The sequence below is a fragment of the Streptopelia decaocto genome (genome assembly GCF_964273445.1).
Source record: "Streptopelia decaocto genome assembly, chromosome: 17".
NCBI lineage: Eukaryota > Metazoa > Chordata > Aves > Columbiformes > Columbidae > Streptopelia > Streptopelia decaocto.
Window position 1 is genome coordinate 8411790 of NC_138672.1, and position 21453 is coordinate 8433242.

Genomic DNA, 21453 nt, shown 5'->3' on the forward strand with positions numbered 1-21453 from the left:
GGGGCTGGAAGGGGAGTACGACCGCCCACCGACCTCCATCTCCGCACTCCCCGCTGGCGGAACCGTCGTGCGGCGGAACCTTCGTGCGGGGCCACGCGGAGCGCCTGCCGGAACGGAGCGGAGCGGGGAGCGATGGCGGCGGCCGAGCGGGGTTCGGCCGTGCTGGAGCTGCCCCGCACGCCGCGCCTGGTGTGCGTGGAGTACCCGGGGCTGGTGCGGGACGTCGGGGCCATGCTGCGGACGCTGGGAGGAGAGCAGGGGGTGTCGCGGGTGAGCGGGGCCCCGGGGCTGCGAGGGTCGGGGGAGGGCGGCGGTTCCCTGTGGGACCCCCCTGCCGGGGAGCGGGGGAAGGTTCCCCGCAGGCTCCACGCGTGGTTTCGGGGTCGCTGCTGTGCAGGAGCGAGGGGATGGGAGGTGTCGGGCAGGACGGGGGCGGCTGCGCGTCCCCCCGATGTGCTGCTGGTGGAGCGGGGTTCATAGAAGGTCCTGAGCTAGAAGGACCCACACGGATGATGGAGTCCAACTGCTGTCCCTGCACAGGACACCCCACAGCTCACACCGTGTGTCTGAGGACATTGTCCAGTCTCTTCTTGAACACTGTCAGTGTTGGGGCTGTGACACCTCCCTGGGGAGCCTGTTCAGTGTCCAGCACCCTCTGGGTGAAGAACCTTTTCCTCATGTCCAACTGACCCTTCCCTGGCTCATCTTCCTGCCTTGAGTTCTGTCGCTGGTCACTAAAGAGAAGAGCTCATCCCTGCTCCTCCTGCTCCCCAAGGTGCTGTGGGGGGAAGCCCCATGGTTGAGGGTGTGGGGTCGTGGGCTGGTGCCAAACAGGTTCCAGGGGAGACGGGCTGTGTGGCTGTGATGTTAACGATGCTAATGGATCCTGTGCCCACCCTCGCCGACAGATCTACGCGGACCCTACCAAAAGGCTGGAGCTGTATTTCCGCCCCAAGGACCCTTACTGCCATCCCGTCTGCGCCAATCGCTTCCCCACCTCCACCATGCTGCTCAAGGTCAAGAGGAGGACCAAGAAGAAGAAGCAGCTGGACGGCGGAGAAGAAATCCAGCCAGAAGTCCAGTTTGAAATGGAGATTGTTGGGACTGTCACCACCGTTTACAAATTTCAAGGTAATACTTGGGTTTGTGTCCACGTGGCTTAAAGGTGAGTGTGTCTGATGGGAAAGTGAAGTGTGTCCTTCTAAGAATTTATAACTGGAAGGACAATCAAGTCTCCTTGCTGTATAAGCCTTTACATAAACTTATCAGACTCCTGCTTCTGCAAGTTGAGTGTTGTGAGAAATATTGCGATATTCACAATGAACTTCACAATGTTTTAACTTTTGTTTCTCGCAGGAATGTCAGATTTCCAGTACCTGGCGATGCACTCTGGTCCTGAAGGCAAACAAACCTCCATGTATGACAAAGTCCTGATGCTCAAGCCAGAGAAGGAAGAGTTTTTCAATGGAGAATTACCTCTCTACATCCCACCCCCAATTTTCTCACGACTGGACACTCCCGTTGACTATTTTTATCGGCCGGATATACAACACCGGTTAGTGCCTTTTCTCATTATGTAGGAAATAGCTGTGTTCATTCTGGAATGGAGAGGCAGTGAGACATTTTGCTGCTTTGTTATATACTTCTGCGTGGGCTGCGGTGAGCCCAGCTTTCTGCAGCTTCCAGCGGCTGGAGCTGAGGGAGAGTGCATGGGAGTCGATGCCAAACGTTCCTGTGACCGCGCTCACCGGACCTGTTCCCTCCTGGCCCCAGCTGGTTTTGCCAGAAGAACAATCTGTCAGATCTCCCACAAGAAACATCTTCTGTTTTCTCACTGTAGTCCTTCGTTGGCACTTTTTTTTTCCTTTTAAAAAAAAGCAAGTTCTTATTTCTAGACTGAACTCATATCTGTGTTTCTATCTTGCCTTGTCCCTGTACCTTGCTGATCTGCAATAACTACAGCAACTGGATGTAGCTTTGCAGGGATTTTTTTTAATTTAAATTTTCTTTCCTCAGTGGTGTCACAAGAGTCTTTTATGGCACCAGTATGTGGTTCCAAACCCTGCAGGGAGTTGGGCCCAGAGGTAAAGCAACCCACTGCTCACATGGCTGAGTCCCTTCTCTTCCAAAATCTGGAGCACAAACTTTCATTTTCAAATGTTCCCGTGAAGGCCCCAAGTCCGTGTTTGCCACAGGCAGAAAGCAAACCCGATCCTTTCCTCTTTCTTAGGGAGGGATACAACAATCCCCAGGTGTCTGGTGAGAACCTCATTGGCCTCAGCAGGGCCCGTCGCTCACACAACGCGATCTTTGTGAACTTTGATGATGAAGAAATCCCAACTAAACCCCTGGATGCTGCTGTACAGACCTGGAAGAAATTGTGCACCAACTCTGTGGATAAAAAGGTGGAGGAAGAGCTGAGGAAGGTACGTGCCTTATTTCTGACTTGAGCTCTGTACTGCCGCGTGCTGTGTAGGAAAAAACTGCCTCTAGTTCTTATATTGCTGTTCTGGTAGCTCATACTAAGGGCCAAAGGCCCAAATACAGAAGAAAGTCCACTTTGAAAGCTGAATTGCCATTAGTAACCCACTTCCTACTGTTCCCATAGTTGTTTCCTTACTATTTTAGCTCTTTGAAGTCCGTCCTGTCTGGTCTCGGAATGCAGTAAAAGCCAATATCAGTGTCCACCCAGACAAGCTGAAACTTCTGTTGCCGTATTTGGCCTATTACATGGTGAGTGTGTATGTGCCTGCGGGGGCTACGGGGAGGCAGAGCAAGGGAGCATCAGCTGAGAGTTCTGGTCCTTCACCGTTTCTGAGGTCCTAGCACTAAGTACCAGAGCTTAATGTGATGTAAAGAGGAGGAGGGAAGAAAAGCCTTGTTTTTAAACAGAAGTTAAAACCATGAAGGATTGAGTAACTGTTCACACCATTGGTTCTAATCTGCTTTGCAATTCAGTCAGAGACTCAAGTTGACTGTTCGTCTGGCAATGGCAGCAGAATTTTTCCATACAAGCACTTGATTGTGACCTTGCAAGTTAGTTTGTAAAAGCACACAAATATTTGTGCTTTGATGCATTGATTGTCCAAGTTTCAGTATATAACACTGGTGTGGCAGGTGAGGAAAGAGCTGGTAAACGAAATAATCTTTGGGAACAAGGGGAAATGCTAGCGTTATTTCAAGAACCTCTGCAACATTGTACTGTTTTTTGTAACCATCTCCTCCCATGTGTGTTTATGTAGTTAACAGGTCCTTGGAGAAGCTTATGGGTTAGGTTTGGCTATGACCCCAGAAAACACCCTGAAGCAAAGATTTATCAAGTGCTGGACTTCCGAATTCGCTGTGGAATGAAATATGGTAAAAGGGCCCAACCCCCAGAGACGCTCTCTCTGCTTTCTGGTTAATCCTGGTAGTACTTTTTACTTGTTTCTCAAACTCTTTTTACCATATTTCTACTCTGATGAAGATGATGCCTTTTGAGCTCATTCTTACTGTATTTCTTCTGTTAACTCCTGTAATACTTTATTTCATAGTATGTGTCTTTGCTCGTTTGGCACATCCCACACTCAGTGGACAGCTGGCTGATTTCTCTCCCACATGTGTTCAAAGCCCAGGTGGGGTTTTGTTGATCTGACACTTCTCCTCTCCCCACCTTGCTAAAGTCACCCAGCCCAGGGACCCGCCAGCCCTTCACACACCAGCCCAGCACCTCTGTTACTCAGGCAGGGATGTTCCGCAGGGTGCTGGCCCTCGGTTCATTATTGGTTTTCTTTTTTCACCTCTAGGTTACGCCTCCAACGACATGCCTGTGAAAGCAAAACGCAGCACGTATAACTACAGTCTGCCCATCACTGTCAAGAAGCCAGGTACGCTGGGCCTGCAGAAGGGCTGGCTGGCTCTTCTGTTTCTTTGTTCACCCCATCCCCGCAGGGTTGTCTGTATTCTAGCTGAGCCAAAACTGGAGCTTTATTTCTGGTTATAGTGTAGTGCTGCTGTTTAGTGAGTAGAAGTGTTGCGAGAGTCTTGGATGCATGTCTGGCGGAGGCACAGTACCTGTTGGCAGACACAGGGTGAAAGATGTCCCTAATTACGACTCTTTTTTTTGTCTTTCAGTAAGTCATACAGTCAGTGTACATGATCTGAAACAGGGGCTTGGTACGTCCGGTGCATCTGGTGCAAAAAAGTCTGCCTCCAGCATGTATAAACTGAAGGTGAGCATTGCTCCCTTTTACCAGAATCTCAGTGAAAAGCAGGGTGTTTCCTGTTTTGTCAGTCATTAAGGGGACAGTTGTGAGTTGAAGTCCTCAGGGTTACCTGGGAGGCCACTAGTTGTACATGTCGCTGCAGAACTTCACCTGCTGTGCACTAAATGTATTTCTTACCTGCTGCAAGATGGGATTGGTGCTCTAAGCCCTGGTCTTAGGCCTGATGAGCATTTTATTTCAATTGATAAACCAGGAACTTTATAGACAGTGAAGTTAAAAAAATCACGTGTTTATCAGCTCGTCCTGCAAAATACGGCAGGGCATAATAAATATTTAAACAGGAGTCTTTTATTCTTCTCTTTTTGCTCGAATTAAACCTATGGGGTGACAGAGCTGCAGTGAAGAGAGGTGAAGCGTGTTCTCTGCACAACTGTGCTGTTGTGACAATGGATGCCGTGAAATTTTGCCGGAGTCCTCATTCAGCTTTACCTTTTGCCCTGTGCAGACACATTAATCCTTTTCTTCCTTCTTCCTCTTAGGAATCTGTCTACATTTTCCAAGAAGGAGCCTTACCCCCTTATCGGCAGATGTTCTACCAGCTCTGTGACTTGAACGTGGAAAGGTACGGCACGCTGGCAGCTGAGTCTTCTGCTAGAGCTACATTTCAAAGTCTGTTGTTTAGATCCAGTCCATTCCCTTCTCTCTCTCCTTGACCAGAAACTTAAGAGGTGTTGAGCTTCTGAATAAAAACAGAACAGATTTTTCACACCTGAACTTCATAACCACATATGCTATTCCAGCTCAGCATAGTAAAATGGAAGCAAGCCATAGTCTGTCTCACTTGAAGCCTACACCTGAGTGTAGAAGGCTAACATCTCCTTCTCTTTTGCTGCTTTTTAGCCTACAGAAAATTATCCATCGGAATGATGGCACAGAGTCAGAATGCACAGAGCGGGATGGGTGGTGCCTTCCAAAGACCAGTGATGATCTGCGAGACAGCATGTCCCTGATGATAAAGCAGATAATCAGATCTGCAAGACCTGGTAAGGATGCTTCAAAGCATATTACTGCCTTCCCGATGACGTTGAGACGTTGTGGCTTGAATAAGGATGTTGCAGTCAGCACTGCAGCAGTAGTGTTCCTGTGTTTGCCTCCTCCTTTGTGCCACATCTGGCGTTCTTTGTGTTCTAGTTCATTACAGCACATGACCTGGGGCTGTTGTCCTGCAGCATCAACACGAGTTGGGACTAGGAAGGGCTGGGTAAAGGTTTTTGGTTCCATCTTCCACAGCCTTCAAGTTTTAGATGTCTTTGCTCAGTGATAATCAAGCTCTTATTCTTACTGATGTATCTGTTGGTGGCATTTTACTTTTTATTGATGTTATTAATTGAACAAGAAGTGAGGAAATTATTTTTGCATGATGCTGGGCCCAAGCAGTATCCTGGTCAATTAGATCAGACTCAGCCAGGAGAGGAGGCACCGCCCTGCAGAGCTGCTGGTGTTCCTGGAGTATGGGAACACGTTGCTTTGGGCTTGATCCAGTTCTGCTAAGATGTGCAGCATGAACTGTGCCCCTCTGACTTCTGTCTTCTCTCACTTGTTTTATGAACTCTGCTGCAAACGCCCCCAGGTTTCACTGAGAGGAGGCATCACAGTGTCTTTCTTTCTGCCCAATTAAGCTCTTTTCTCAAGTACAACAAGCAGCGAAGATGGCAAAGAGCAGCTGACATACGACTCTGGAGAGGATGAGGATGACGAAGAGGAGGAGGAAGAGGACTTCAAGCCTTCTGATGGGAGTGAAAACGAAATGGTGACAGAAATTCTGGACTATGTGTGAACTCGGTGAGCAGTCTGGCTGCTGTTGGATGGAATCATCTCTGCTCGCGTTCCTCGAGTGCTGAGGGTTCAGCAGCAACTTGTACTAAGATGCCGACAATCTCTCTGCACGGGCTGCCGTGCGTGCTGGTGGCTGTCATTCTGGATGTTTGGGAGCTGTTGCTTATATTTTCATAATTCCTGGCTAATAAACCCTCAAGCAAGCTCAACAAACTGCCGAGAAAGAGCCCAGAATCCAAACCAGCTGTTACTACACCAGAAAAGAGGAGAAATTGCATTCCCAAATCTCTCCCTGTGTAGGCTTGACCATGTGTAAGATAGGAAAGGTGTTGAGGTGCTGGAGAAACACTCCGGTGCTCCTGGAGTCCCTGAGGCAGGTGCTGCCCTTTTGCTGGCCTAAGGGGAGTGAAAATTGTGCCTTGACTTCAGCATTGGGACTCGCTGGTGATCTTGGAAACAAAGCCAGCAGGAAAACCCACTTTCTGGCAGTGAATAATTCCCACATTTATGCAGCAGGACAGTGTGCTGGTCCCACATCTCCCAGGTTCAAATGAACACGGTTCATTTGAAAATCAAACACTGGTATCTTAGTTCAAACACAGAACAAAGCTCCGCTCAGCTGAGTTAATGTAAGGTACAAACAATAAACCAAGTGCTGCCTCCTCCACAGCCAGCTCTGCTCCTTTTTCTCCAGGAACACGCCAGCATTTTGGGGAAGGAGTTCAGGACGACCCCTGCCCTGGGGGCAGAGACATTTGAGCATCAGTATTTTATTGCAAAGACTAATTACATTGCTGTGTACAAGTCACACCGGGTGGTGTGCTCCTTCATTGAAGTGGTACAAAATACATATGGTACAGCCGGTCCCTCTGGTGACACTGGGCTGCTGGGGGACACTGGTGGGAGGGGAAGGGAAGGTGCGGGGCAGGAGCTGGCAGGTACGAAGCAGAGGGAAGACCCTGGGGTGCTGGAAAACAAAGGCAGGCGCTGGGCTTTGGGCAGGGGGGAGGCAGGAGGCTGCCCCTGCGTCAGGGAGCCAGGGGCTCCCATCATGTGCAGTGACGGGTGATGCCGCCCGAGGGGACACGGGGCTGGGAGATCCCCAGGTGCCACCCAGGCCCTTCTCCTGGAGCTGGGGAAGGTGCTGCACCCACCTGGCAGCACAGCACCCACGGACAGGGAACAGAAAGGAACAAAGCGCTTAAAAAAAAAACAACAGATGGAACCAGAAGCAAAAAAAAGGTCCCCCTTCGGTTAGTGTTTCCTACAATGATTAAAACAAACACTCTGCTGCTGCTCGGGTGAGTAGTGGTATAGGAGGAAGGGAGGGGGTGGCCGGTGGGGTCTGTGCCCCATGAGCACGACAGAGTGATGCTGCTGCTGCCAACGTCCCTCCCAGCAGCGTTAAACACCAGGGTGGGGAGCGGAGAGGGACTGGGCTGCAGGGCAGGGGGAGGCTGGATTAGTAAAATGTACAAGTTCGTCTCTTCTATTTACAACCAATAAATATTGAAAAAAAAAAAAAATCAGTAAACTTTGTTTTATACAAAAAAAAGTCTCATTGCTGCTTCTCCCATGGTCAGTGTTTGAAAAAGTCTGGTTAAAGCCCAAGGTGAGTGGCACTTTCTGCGGGTCAGGCGGTGGCACCTGGAGCACCCTGAGCTCTCTGGCTCCTCGCCTGCCCAGCAGACCCAAAGTCTCTGTTTGCACAAGTTCGGACAGAAATTCGCTCTCCTCCTCCTCGTTAGGCTGGCAGCGCTAGGGGCATGGGGAGGCGTGCAAAGCTTCCCCCACCAGCAGAAGAGACGCTGGCGTTTGATCTTTGGTGCAGGTTTGAACACGGGCCGGCGAAGTCCAGCTGGAGGATGCGCTGGATCGGGGAGAGAAGCGAGACCATGCAGGCTTCCATGCAGGCTTCCAGTCGTCGAGAGCACGAGGCACCAGCTCCATCACGACACAGACACAGCACCTTCCATGGGGCTCCGAGCACAGGGCTGCGTCTTCTCCGTGGCTTCTCCCAGGGGAAGGACGGGCAGAGACATGTGGTGGTGGTGATGCCGGTTATCCCGCGGAGGAAGGATGGAGAGGTACAACAACGCTGGGAGCTGGGAAAGCCGGGAACAGGAGTGCCCCATGGGCAGCCCAGCTCAAGTGGGAGAGGCGATGACTCGTGCTCTGCTCCTTGCAAACTGCCCCTCTGCACGTCACCGCTCCCCGGCTCCCTGGGACACAAGGCACCTACGGCAGAGGCGGGCTCCAGCTCTGGGCTGGCTGGCGGCTGGACTAGTGTCACACCGTGGAAGGTTAAAAAGAGAAAAGAAAAGAGAGATATCCCCTCCGCTGCCTTCCTGTGTAGATAAAAACACCTGATTGAAACGGGAGCTTGTGCAGAGAGAGGCAGAGGCTGACACAGGTTGCCAAAGCACCCCGGCTCTCCGTGCAGGAGGAGATGCACGGCTGTCCCCCGCGGGGCAGGGTCGCTCCTCGCGCCGGGCCGGGTGGCACAAGGACCGGCCACAGCTGAGCACAGAGCAGCCTGTCCCCAAGGCCCCGTTGGTGATGGGTGGCAGTGGGGCTGAGGCTAGAAGATGCCCTTGGCGATCTTCAGGCCTTTCTGCTTCATCCTGGGCAGGGTGGAGCTGGAGCCGTGCTTGATCTTCACCCCCTTGGAGAAGCCTCGCTTCTTCAGCACGAAGTCGTAGTTGGCAGCAGAGTTCATGGCGTAGAAGACATTGGCGTTGTCAGGGATCTTCAGCTCTGGAAGTGACCAAGGATGGGGTCAGTCAGGCACCCTTTCCCCAAAAGGGGCCCTGAGTGGGGCTGAGAGTTGTCCCCAGGTGCTGGGACCCCTCTGCTGTCACCTCCCAGCCCAGCTATAACCCAGTGCTGCCCGGGCTGTGTGACCAATCAGGGCTTAAGCCCCCAGGAAAGCCCCCTGCACCCCAGCACACACCTCTCTCCTCTGAGATGATCTGAACAAGCTCATAGTCTTCAGGCCGGTCTCCATCCAAGTTGTGTTTGGCCATGGCTTTGCGAATAACGACCGGGGTCTTATCCTGGCTTGTCACCTGTGAGCACAGAGCATTATTAACTGTAGGGGTGCAAAACACTCAAGCCTCCCACCACCGTCTCCTCCCCAAATGGGCCATGCCCACAGCTGAGCAGGACAAGCCACCCTTCCGTGGTGTCACTGCGGGTGCCCCGTGCTAACCAGGATGCTCTTGTACATGTTGCCGTTGTCCACGGCCAGGCTGACGCGGATGATGCAGCAGTCGTCAACTTGCTGGTTGTAGAGGGGCAGCGAGAGGGAGGAGTAGCTGGAGATGCCGGAGACCGAGCGCTTGTGGGTGCGGGAGGCTGTCACCGGCGTGGAGGAGACGGAAGAGGATGAGGCACTGCTGGAGCCTGAGCCAATACCCGACGTGTCCAGGGAGGAGAGAGAGGTGGATTCCCAGAACTGGAGGGCAGGGAGGAGAGGGGATGCGGAGGACACAGTGGTTTTAGCTTCTCCGTCGGCCACAGACGGGGCGTACCAGCGCTGGGGGAGGGAGGCCAGAGGGATCTCACTGACCTGTGACAATGGGGGACCGACACAACTACAGCCACCGGAGGCACAAGAGCCCCGCCATGCTGCTGGAGCAGCAAAGGGCAGGGGCCTCCCCAGCCGCAGTGGGTCAGAAACAGCCCCCAGGGACCCCCAACCCACACCTGCCTCTGGAGGCCCCAACCCTGTGAGCTGCCCCGTACCTTCTTCTCCTGGCAGTCGGGGGACTCGGGGATGAAGCTGATGTTGATCTCCTCCACGTCGGAGCTGCTGGAGCCGGCGGAGGTGACGCTCACTGAGTCGGTGGTGTCCCCGCTGCACAGGTACTGCCCGCACTTGAGCTGGTCGAAGGATTTTGAGTGGGAGCTGCCGCTGGCGCAGGGCTCGGAGCTGGGCGGCTGCCGGCTGCCAGGGGACATGTGGAGCAGGTGAGAATCGAGCAGAGCGAGGGTGCGTTCGGCTACCAGGACAACGGCCGCCCCAGCTCCATCCCCGCAATGCTCAGCTGGTGTCACCCCACACCGGCCCCACCTCCTCCCCACATCCCACCAGGGACTCACTCGCTCCATCGCTTGATGATGCCCGTGTTCTTCTTTGCTTTCAATGTGTTGCTGGCTGACTCTGAGAGCGGCTCGATCTCACACGACAGCCCATAGCTGGGAGGGGAGAGAGGAGGGTTTGAGCTCTCCGAGCTGCCACAGGGAGCACCGTGCTGGAGGGGACGAGCGGTGGGGCCGCCCAGTGCCCCGGCAGCAGCACAGCCCTGGACCCCGCTCACCTCTCAGCCTCGCTGAGCCGCTCCAGGCCACGGAACCAGTCCACAAACTGGCCCTCCCGCGTGAAACTGTAGTTGTTGCAGGCTGACTGAAGCAGCTTGATCTGGGCAATGACTTCAAACTCCTGCAGCGAACAGAGACCGTGAGACCAGATCTGTTTGCCAGCGCCACGCACAGGGACAGATACGAATAACCAGAATCCTCCTCCCCAAAAACTAAGAACGTGACAGCAAAAAAGGAGAGGGATCAACCCCAAAGTGATCAGCACAGCCTGGGCTTGCATCAAGTCAGCCTCCTCCCTCCACCCTGTTGTGCTGCTGCCAGGGCAAAGCTCTCACCTTCCTTCTCTTCTCAAAGTTGATCAGCCCACCCTGGAAAAGAAGGAGCCAAATGTCAGTGTGGAGAAAAAATATGGCTCCCACAGCTCCCTGCCCCCCAGCTCACTGTCACTGCCGTGCGGGTGTCCCTGCTGAGGGACAGTGGGACAGCGGGACAGCGGCCCACGGCCACGGGCTGACAGAAGTGGATGCACAGGGTGCAGTGTCCGATATACGACACACAGGGTGCAGCATCCGATATACCACACACAGGGTGCAGTGTCCAATATAGGACACACGGGGCACCAGGCCTCCATTTATCAGCCCAGGCTCTGGGGCGGCTGCGTGGAGGAAGGAGAGGGAACATAGAAATGGAGCTACATACATCCAGGTAATCCTTCATGGCAGTGTCGAGCATCACCAGGTCTGTGAGGAAGGTGCCAAGGTAGGGAATGGTGCCCTGCATCACACCCTGTGGGGACAGGAGGGTCAGCAGAGGGTGGGTACCAGCCCTGGCAGATGTTGGTGGGGGGACATGGGGATGGCTGTGCCAGACTCACCATCTCTCGCTGCTGCTGCTGCCGCTTCTGAGCCCTCTTCGGGTTGATCTCCAAGGTGGCAAATTTGGATGTGCCCTCCTAGATGGTGGGGAGAGGTGTGGATCAGTGCAGGTGGGAAACTGCACTAATAGATGAGCTAAAATTCACCCCTGTTTTTATTGCCACAAGTTTCCTTGTAGAGAGGAAGAGGAGGAAATCACAGCTGAGCTTTTTCAGGGCTAACAGGGGAGAGGCTTAGTGAATAGGAACTGCTGCTCCCATTTCCAGCTCTGTATAAATAGCTCCTCAATGGGATGTTTTGTAGCCTTTTGCGTTTTGTGTCCTCCCAGCCCCCAAACTGGAGCGAGGTTGGAAGCTGTGGAAAGGCTCTATGCAGAAGGACTTTTTTCTGCAGAAAGACTTTCACGAAACCTACAGCCCCACCTGAAATCAAGAGGACTTTACACCGAATGCAGCTGCCTCTGGGGAGAAGCTGTCACCTGGTGCACTGGATCCTATCCCACTGCTTATCTCCGCTTGCTAAATTGCTCTGCTATCTTCAGGCAATGACAGCTTTTGGGCGGAGAAGCAAGAGCCCAGCCTTGTCTGAAACCCCTGCCTGCAACCCCAGCAGCGCTGCCAGGGCTTTGAACCTGGTGGCTGGAACAACGTGGAAACTTCTGCCAGCATCAGCCCGAGCTCCCTGCCAGAGACAGGAGGATGTGGCTCCACCTCCCCGTACCTTGATGAGAAGCTCCCGGCTCAGCGAGTGGTTGTTCTCATCAGAGAAGATCTCAGAGAGCTCATGGAAAGTGCGGATGCTCTCCCTGCTCGGGGAGAGACACGGAGACAAGTCAGCAATGTTGCCATGGTGGGTTCTCCTCCTTACCCAAAGGACTCTGCAATGCTCACAGCTCTAGCAGGGCCTTGCTTTTTGGGGGCTATTCCAGGTTATTTTGCATGGGAAGGAGGAAGAGGTGATGGAGCTTTTATTTCCTCACCTTCCTTAGGTCCCTGACACCTTATGCTGGCCCCTGGGTTTTGGGCACTCCCCAAGAGGCAATGCTGGAGCTGAGATGATCCCATCTACACATTTGAGGGCCACAGACACAGCCCGGCCTCCCCCTCGAACCCTCCCCACGGCCGCAGGAGCCCAGCAAGGTGCTGCTTACCGCAGGACCTCGTCCCAGGTCTTCTTCAGCCGGTGAATGGCGTTGCACTGCAGAGCCGACAGGATGGCTCGGAGGGAGGAGAAGTTCTTCAGGATGCGGCACTCCTGGGGGCAGACAAGGAGACGACAGGACTCAGCGCCAAAGAAAGCCCAGGATCTGCTGGGATTCTCACACTGCAAAACCTCAGCCCTTTGCCGAGGTGGGAGGTGAGCGAGCTGTCCTACCCGAGCCACTTCGATCCACCGCTCCACCACCTTGGCCCGCTGCTGTGGCTTCAGGGACCGGTCTCCGAGACACGTGACAATGACACAGTTGGCCACGCTATTGAACTGCGAGACCGTGGCACGGATGGTGGGTGCCAGGTGCTCTTTGCCCTTCTTGTCTCGCTGGGACCAGATACAGCCTAGGCAGTGGTAAGGCACCACTTTCTTAAACAGCTCCTGGAAGATAAAGGGATGGAGATGGGTCTCTGTGGGGTCCCTGGGAAGGGAACAGATCAGGGGGAAAAGATGGATGGGAAGAAACAAGCCTGTGCCCAGAGCAGCAGGTGGGCAGAGCGCTGTCGAATGATACTCACAGCATCCATCAGTGTGAACTGTTCTGCCACCATCTCTGGGGAGAAGGAGAGGAAATCTGGCTTCCCATCCCCAACCCCGTTCTCCTCCACCAGCTGGAAGGTGCAGCCGCCGTGGTCCACAGCTGTAAGAGATGGTACAAAGCTGAGCCCCGCGGAGCTGCGGTGAGCCACACCAACCCACGCCAGCCCCCGCGGGCACCCACATCCCACCTCCCAGGCTCTTAATTCCCATCTGGCTTCACGCCTTGAGAAACGAGGCTCAGATAAAAGGATAGTCACCTTAAACCTGGACACAAGCATCTGCAGAGGATTAAAGGCAGATTAGCTAATCCATTTAGAAATCCCACTTCTGGTTCAGTTGGATTATCTTTCTGTTGTACCTCCATGTAAATGCAGGGTTTATGGGGGTTCAGTGACCCAAGATTTTGGAAACCCTCGATGCCAACCAGTAGCACTCTCTCCACCTGCAGCCCCAAACGAGCCCCTGAAAGCAGGGGGAGAATCCCACCTTCCCCCTCGGACTCGCTCTGCTCTTGCTGCTGGAATTGGGCCAGCAGGATGCGGGCTCTGCGTTCCAGGTCCGAGCCGGGGATGTTGTGGTGCACGTAGGAGATGAGCTGCTTGAGGCAGGCGAAGTCTGGGGGCTTGCGGAAGTCCTCTGAGTACTGGTCCAGCCAGGCACCCAGGATGGAGGAGATGGTGCTGCGGGGAGGAGGGAAACACAGGCAAGCCTGCGTGAGAACTGTGTGCCAGCACCCCGATGAGCCCCAGGCACCAGGAGCACCCCCAGGACAAAACATGCCTTTGTACAAAAACTAAAGAGCCATCAACCAGAGCCACCCATCTTGTCCACCCACAGCGGTCAGACTTACTTCTTCAGCTCCGTCCTCTCGTCCACGGTGTGCCTGGCGTGGTCCCCATTTGCCTGCACGTGGAGTTTGCCGTACCTGGGGGGCACATTGAGGAGGCACTGAGCATCCTGGGCTCGCTGCCTCTCACTGCTGCCTCTTCTCCCTCCACATCACCCCCAGCTCTGCCCGGGGATCTGGATGAACCTCTCATGTACTGTCCTGCTCCACTCACTCTGCCACATCCCCCAAATTACATGACAGGGAGCAGCTGGAAGGACTCCAGCTCTCTGGGAAGTTGTGTCCCTTCATGCTAGTGGGGTTGGGAGAAGCTCACTGGCTCTCCAATGCATGGCAGCAGAAGATGCTGGGGCTCTCCTGGCCAAAGGGGCTCAGACATCAGCCACCCCCAGCTGCATTTTGGGGCTCAGGGCATCCTCACCTGTTCAGCAGAAGGTCCAGCACTTGCTTGGTCGTGGCGAAGGCCCGGTAAGTGCACAGGAAGATGGTGACGTAGGTGGAGTCATTGCCCTTGAAGGCTGAGACCAGGTACTCCACCAGCTTCTCCAAGGTCCCAGCCTTTATCGTCCGCACCTTACACGTCTCGTAGAGGTTTAAGGCCGACTCGTTCTCAAACTGCCAGGACAGGAGCAGAAGTCAGTGGGCTGGATGAAGACGGACACGTTCAAGCACAACACAATCCCACCAGCTCCACAAGCCGCATTTGGGTCTAGGCTGGGACTGGGGATCCCATACAATGCCCAAGACTCTCGTGATGGGCCTGGGGAAAGAGAAGCTAGGTCTCCTCGGACACCAAATACCAGCAACTCGGCTGAGAAGATTTGAGCATTTGGGAAATCCCAGAAAATGCCTCAAAGTTGCTGAAATCTAGATGCAAATCAGGGTTGCCCTATTGTGCAAAATGAGGCTTCAGATTGTTTCCCCTATGCCCTTCCATGTGGGGAAGAGGCCAGTGGGTGCTCCCAAATAAATGCATGATTCCCAGATAAGGCTTTGAAGGGGCACCCTGGACAGGAGCATATGGGAGAGTACGAAAAGGGCAGGATATGAGTTAGTATCGACCCTGCCAAGCCCTGACACCAGGGAAACATCTGAAAACAGCCCAGCTCACCCCCAGCCATCGCTGCCCTTTGTTGGCCGTGTGATGGAGCTGCACTTTCCGGAGCGATATGCTGTAGATCACACCATCCTCCAGCTCTTCTCCGATCTCCTGTGTGGAGCTCTGCACGGGAGGACAAGATACACCGTGAGATAAGGAGGCTGAACTGTGGCAGAGATGCTTTTGTGGGCTCATACTAGGCAACAACTGGCCAGCTGCTTCCTCCTCCCCAAGCCTTTGCTTTCCCAGGAGGTGACATTGCCACCCGGTGTGACCGTAATCTCGGTAATCTGCCCCTGTGGGAACTGAGCACCTCAGTGCACCTTCGGTAATAAATAATAACCATGAAAACAATCTGTCCATGAGCTTTGGCAGGGCTGGCCATGCACACAAGGCAGAATTCCAAAGGGGGAGATCAAAGCTGGGGGGGAACCTCAGGGAGCAGCACCAGGGTGGGCTGAGGCACAGCTGAGACACATCCCTGCACCCCTGGGGACAGGCACCTCTGGGCCACAGCCCAACCCAGCTATGAAGCTCATGTTTTTGCTCTGGGGAGATGGAGATTGTCTAAAACTCGGTGAGGAAACAGGGGATGCTCTCAGGGCAGGTCCCCAGGCACACGCCTGCCCCAGCTCCCCCAGCACCATGTGCCAGCGTGGGGCTTGGCGGCGGCTCCAGCCCCACACGGGTAATTGGGCTCCCTCCTCCTCTCTCACCACGCTGTGCTGAGTCAGTGCCTCTCTTAAGAGGATTTACTCAGATCCTTTTAACCACTGCAGGGATCTCCCCCACCCTCCATCCCCCATGCCAAATGGCGGGACACGGTGTAACACGCAGCAAAACCCACAGCTCAGCAGATGGGGAAAATGCCTGAAAGCATTAAGCCGGTTAGCAGGGGGAGGTGACCATGCGCTGGGGTGCAGGGACCTGGGGACAAGTCCCCCCTGCGTATCACATTGCCAGCCAGGGACCAGAGCCAGCCTGTGGCTTTCCCTGCCATCAGGAGCACAAAAAGCCCTGGGCAATGGCAACACCGGGCTTGCCGGGGAAGAAGCTGCTGTGGGGCGACCCAGGATGGATCCCCAGCAATGCTGCTGCTCCCTGCAAAAAATCCTCCTCTCAGATTGCTCCCCACAAATGTAGGAACAGCCACACTCAAGGTCCAGACTCCAAACAATGCTGAACATCTCAGGAGGCCCCAAGGTGACATATCAAATGTGCGCCCAACATGCTCTTTAACCACCATCCTGTATCATCACCATCATCTCAGCAGCCGTCTCTGCTGTTATCATCCCCTGCTCAAGTCAAGTACTCGTTATTTGCAAGGAATGAAGGCAAAGAACCACAGCCAGCACAAAGAGCAAGGGGAAAACCTTAAAAAGCCTCTCATTCATGGCTGTAATGAATGAGGACAGAGAATCCCCCTGGGCAGGGTTACTGGACTTCTTCCTCACTTTCTGTTGAACCTGCTCTTCAGTCACGCCAGACTATGGGGAGGTTTGGTTTGCAGAAGCTCAAGGAGTTGTGAGGCTCCCAAGGTCAGCCGTGCTGTGAACACCTGAAGTCCTTCCCAGGACTCAGTGGCTTCTGGACCAACCCTGACAGCACCTGCACAAGGCAGCGGACAGACAGACAACCTTCCAGACACCTGTGTCAGTCCCTCTCTTGTTCTATGCTCTGGGATGAATTATGGCATAAATTTACGTTCACGTATAAACAGGTCTGAACTTCAAGAGATGGAGAAAGTGCTTCCCATCAGCCCTCCTGGCCTCTCTCAGTCTTCTATCACCCAACTTGCAGATCAGCCCTACCCTGAGTATCTTCCAGTTACACTTTGGGCTGGAGGAAAACTCTGGGTCCAGCAGGAGCAGCCCCCTGCACAGTTTAACTCAGAAAAGAGATTTGGCTGGGCAGTTGTAAACCCCAGACACAGATATCAAGAAAGATCAGACGCTTGTTGAGATGCAATTAAGTTAATAAAGAAATCAAGCGTCTCAGGATCAAACCATGAATCACTGGCAGCTGCTGTGCAACTACAGTGGAAAATATTGTCATGACTATGCAGGGGTTTTCACTCTATTTCATGTCACGTGCAGAGGATACACCCAGCTTTATGTGCGTAGAAGCAAATTTCATTTCCTTCCCATATTCAAGACTGGCAGATTCATTCATTTTTTGTCTTGCTGACTTGTGCGATATCCCCCAAAGTTCCCCCTTTGCAAACCACACGCGAAGTACGCAGCTTCCAGCCGTTCCTCAGCCAGGTTCATGCCAAGAGCCAGGCGAGCTGCTACACTGGTACGTTTTAAAATCTGGCTATTTATATTCTGCGTGAGCTTCCTCTTTCCTACCGCTGCTTCTCCAAGATGCTGATTGTGCATTCCGCACATGTTGGTTAAAAACCAACAAAGCAAAAAGCAGCAGCAGGACGGAGCCAGTGAAGTCCCACTCCAACACCTGCACCAAGCGCACGTTTCTCCCTTTGCAGATGAGGAGACAAGGGGTGAGGGAGACACAAAACCTCAAACTGTGGCTTATGTGTGTGTGGGCACCAAGAACTCTGCAATCCTAAGTCTGGCACTCACACCAGTTCCCTCCAGGACTTCCAGCAAGTCAACCAAAGACGAATGTCTTCAAAACAGTCTCTAAAGGGTTTTGACACACAAGTGCTGGTAAATATTACTGCAACAGCTACTGCTCCCCATTGCCTGCCCTACACATCTGAGTTTTCTGCCTCTCAAAGCAGAAGGGAACATGATTCTGGCCTCAGCCAGCACAACAGGAGCCCAGCACCCATGTGCAAACCTCCTGCACCAGCGGTTCAACCCAAACAGCTGAGCACTGAACTGCGGCAGAGATACAGATGAGTCGTCCCTTCTGTGTACTGCATCGCCTTGGTACAAAAGACATGGTCAACAGGCCCAGGCAGGGCTTTAAACAAAGCTTTTCTGTGAGAGCACAAACTCTGAACATGTTGATGGTTACAATATTTGCATCTTCCCCCAAACTCATACAGAAGGGACTCAGCATCGCAAAAAGGGAGATCCAACGCATTTCAAGATGGGCACCAAAACAGAGAAGACTCAGAAAATGAACATTTGACCATGATTTCTCCAGCTCAGTGTGCAGTCCTGCTCCTCTCCATACAACAGGAAAAGGGCCTCTCGATGGAGGGGCAGAAGGAAAAACCACATGTTTAACTTTGGGGTATCAGACGCCCAATTCTGCAGTCTCGGAGCCTTTTGCAAAAGCAGCGGTAAGTGAACTCGGCAGGAGTTCATCCCCTGAAATATGAAGCTGGAGGTCTGCACCAGATGGCTTGCCTGGTTTGAGAGACGCCTCCTCCAACCGCAGATCGCCCCGGGCTGCGTGAGCAACAGCCAGAGCTCCTCCGATAGTTCAAAGCTTTGGTGACTACACCAGGGAGGAATTCCTGCTCCGTGCAATAAACTCTGCTACTCTCTGGTGAATGTTCTAGCACACGGCACAGCGTCGAACCCCACGTCTTCACGCTGAGGTTTAATAATGAGCTGTGAGACGTTGCCAGGGCTTGCAAGCCTGGAGAAAGGGCTGTGGTGCGAGGGACCCGCGCAGGAGCCAGGCAGAGAGCAGCAGGGAATCTGCCTTCGTCCCTGCTCATCGGCTGCACGGGGGGAGAATGCAAAAGCCAAACAGCAAAGCATATTATTGGCGAGGGATGTGCATTTTAGAAAGCGTTTGAGATCAGTCACAATGGTGATTTCAGTAAGACAAGAGCAATGTAAGGGATTAAGTGTGAGCACGACAGCATCCCTGCATGTTACACAGACAATTAGCCAACAATTACCAGGTCTTAAGAGCTCTGGTCCCACGTGTCCTGGGTTAGCGCATTGGCCTCCAAAGACACAAAATAATGAACTGTTATTGGGAAAAAGGTATTAATTTCAGCACACGTGGAAGAGACAAAACTGCTTAAAGTGCTTTTACTGATGGTCCCTGGACAACAGCTGGTTTAAAGATCAAGATGTTCGTGTTGCTCTGTTCCCTTTCAGCTTGGCTACACAAAATGCCTGATCTACAGACAGGTACAACACAGCACAAAGAGGTTCTTTGCACCATGATTTCCAAGGGCTGCTGCTACCAGCCAGAAGAGAGGAGCAGATACTAACCCTACCCATGGGAAACCAGGAACCTGACTCTGTTGGGAATTAACAGTCTCGCTGGCTGAAGAGACAAGAAAAGGCAGAGCTGAGCCTCAGAGACATCACCAGGAGTTTCTTGGTGAAGCTCCACGTTTGCACAAGTTCAGAAGGACTTGATGAAAGCTGGTAAAGCTAGAAACAGAAAGTGAGGGTTTGGTTTTTACAATCCCCAGTCCCTTCTCAGAATAATCCCTCACACCGGCAACGGGAAATGGGCCTTTTTCCAGAACCGAAAGGAACCGGCTCCACCAAGGACCGTGTCCTCCGTGCCTGACACGAGCCCCAAGTTAACTTTCGTTTCACTCCCATTAGCAAATCCCGAACCCATGCAACGAACTGCAGCGACTTTGGGGCCTCTTATGTAAACTGAAGCATATGATATTAAGTAAAAGGAAATAGGAAAAAAGCCACCCCCATCTAGTGAAAGGAAAACAACTGCAGTTCCGTGACCTAAAGAAAGACCGCAAAAGCAGAAGTACCCTCTGTGCTACCCATCCAAAATAAGCGCACGCAGCACAGCCCCCTTCCTCACGGGGACTTCCAGGCAAAAACCCCCGTGCTGGCTGTTCCCCCATGGGGTTGGGATCGTCCCGTCTGCTCCTCAAGCTCATCAGTGGTTTCCTTCCCCAGCTGTGCTCAGGAAGGCTACGGAGTCCACCTAAAGCTGTGAGGAAGGCACCGAATATCCCCGGTGCTGGGGGAAAGAGAGGTGCCCCATGGCACCGCCTGCCCACCCTGGGACCCCCGGCACGTGTTTTGCGTCGGGAGGCCCATGGAGGACAGGAGCCCTCTTGCTCCCCAACACCATCCCAGCGATGACCGTAGTGGAACTGGGGTACAGTGTTTTTTGGGGCTGATCTTCCAGCTCTGCTGTCCCTGAGCTGTGTTCCCATCGCTGCTGGTGGAGCTCAAGTCCCCAAACACAGCTCGGCTGTCCCCAGCCCCGGGCGCTGCTCCCCACGCAGAGATGTCAGGCAGATGGATGCGATTCCTTTGGGTTTTCAACACCCTCTGCCTTCCTTCCTGCCTGCTCAGAGCTGCCTCAGACCAGGACGCATTCCAACAGCCCATTAAAAAATAATGACAAAGAGGGAAACAGGAAAAGAGGAGAAAAAGGACCAGAAGCTAAACTTAAACTCACTGTGAAAAGGGGGTGTTTTTGCCAGGACACCAAGACAGTGGCAACAGCTGAGAGTCTGTTCTCACCCCATCAGCCGCTGGGCTCTGCAGCTGGGCTTTCCTGACACCCCGAGCTCTGCTTTTGCTCTACTTCGGGTGTTTCAGCAGGAAAAGTTGCACCCAGTGCCCGTGGGGAACAGCCCTGGGCTGGGCATCACCCAGCACCACTGCACCCCAGGGACAGAGGGAGGGCGCACATCACCCCGCACCTGCCTCCTGGGGGGATTTTATACCTCCTGTCTCATGGTCTGGGGCTGCACGAGGCTGAGGGCAGGTTTGATCCTGTGTCTGCAACCCAAAGGGGTTAGAGACAATATTACAGGCTGCCTTCTCCACCATCGCAGCTTAGAAGAAGAGAAAACAGCGGCTAGTGGATGGGTTACAAAGGCATCTTGTGACTCGCACGCAGTGAGTCAGAGGCTGGAGCGAGGATTAGGAGCTCAGCGCTCTGGTTCAGAAATGAGACAGAGCAGATACAGAGGATTCCTCCCCCATTGCCTTTTGTTTTGCTTTTATAAAGAAAAGGAAGAGCCTTCCCACGTGTAGAAACTTTCTCGCTCTTTTTATGGTCTGGAAATCAAGAGCCAAAGATGTGCAAAGATGCTCTGTGTCTACTCGGCTTCCAAGGGGATCAGGCCCCGTGATGCAGGGGGGGATGAAGGAGGGATGCAGGTGCTGGGGGATCAGCCTTGCTATGGGGACTCCCCAGGGAAAAGCAAATGCAGAGCCAGAGACACCAGAGATACCTGCTTAACTCCAAACTCTGTGTTCCCTACACCCAGGAGTATAGAAGACCACCAGCATCTCTACCTAAATATCTGCATCCTGCATGAAAACCCCACCAAAGCAGGACCCTCCTCGTGTTTCCTACCAGGGGACGTGCCAGGAAGGGCTCCCTTCGCAGGCTGCTGAAGTTCAGAAGAAAACTGAGGGCAGCAGGTTTTGCTTCCTCTCTAAGTCGATGGAAAAAAGATCCCGCCAACACATCAGTTCCAGCTCTTGCACCACAGTCCTCGGCCCTGTGTTCGTGATCGCTTCGGCGTGCGCTTCGGCGCTATCCATGCTCAGCACCAACGCCTACGCAGGGTCAGGTTTGCATACGAGGGACGCAGCTGGCCCGCGCTTACGGAGCAATTGTACCGCTACAAACTCGCCTAGA

The 21453-nt window shown here is 53.5% G+C and overlaps 2 protein-coding genes across 7 annotated transcripts in view; one reads left to right on the plus strand and one right to left on the minus strand.

Moving 5' to 3' along the window:
- The first annotated feature begins 119 nt into the window (after nt 1-119).
- Nucleotides 120-6708, plus strand: GTF3C5 (general transcription factor IIIC subunit 5). Its single transcript, XM_082067930.1, has 11 exons — nt 120-270; nt 909-1131; nt 1357-1555; nt 2231-2426; nt 2629-2733; nt 3243-3357; nt 3786-3866; nt 4114-4211; nt 4745-4827; nt 5106-5248; nt 5885-6708. The coding sequence occupies exons 1-11, from the start codon at nt 133-135 to the stop codon at nt 6040-6042; spliced, it is 1539 nt and encodes a 512-aa protein (XP_081924056.1). The 5' UTR covers nt 120-132; the 3' UTR covers nt 6043-6708.
- Nucleotides 6709-6852: 144 nt separating this feature from the next.
- Nucleotides 6853-21453, minus strand: part of RALGDS (ral guanine nucleotide dissociation stimulator) — a 55869-nt gene continuing 41268 nt past the window's right edge. For 4 of the 6 annotated variants that reach the window (XM_082067929.1, XM_082067925.1, XM_082067927.1 and 1 more), the window contains exons 2-18: nt 14947-15057; nt 14257-14450; nt 13839-13913; nt 13475-13668; nt 12967-13088; nt 12614-12829; nt 12390-12493; nt 11960-12044; nt 11239-11316; nt 11064-11150; nt 10700-10732; nt 10364-10485; nt 10146-10241; nt 9789-9990; nt 9253-9612; nt 8995-9109; nt 6853-8798 (exon numbers count right to left, since the gene is read on the minus strand). In XM_082067929.1, coding sequence (XP_081924055.1) covers nt 8623-8798; nt 8995-9109; nt 9253-9612; nt 9789-9990; nt 10146-10241; nt 10364-10485; nt 10700-10732; nt 11064-11150; nt 11239-11316; nt 11960-12044; nt 12390-12493; nt 12614-12829; nt 12967-13088; nt 13475-13668; nt 13839-13913; nt 14257-14450; nt 14947-15057 — 2370 coding nt within the window. In that variant the 3' untranslated portion in view covers nt 6853-8622. The remainder of the gene's footprint in view (nt 8799-8994; nt 9110-9252; nt 9613-9788; nt 9991-10145; nt 10242-10363; nt 10486-10699; nt 10733-11063; nt 11151-11238; nt 11317-11959; nt 12045-12389; nt 12494-12613; nt 12830-12966; nt 13089-13474; nt 13669-13838; nt 13914-14256; nt 14451-14946; nt 15058-21453) is intronic. The other 2 variants (XM_082067928.1, XM_082067926.1) reach the window with 2 other exon arrangements.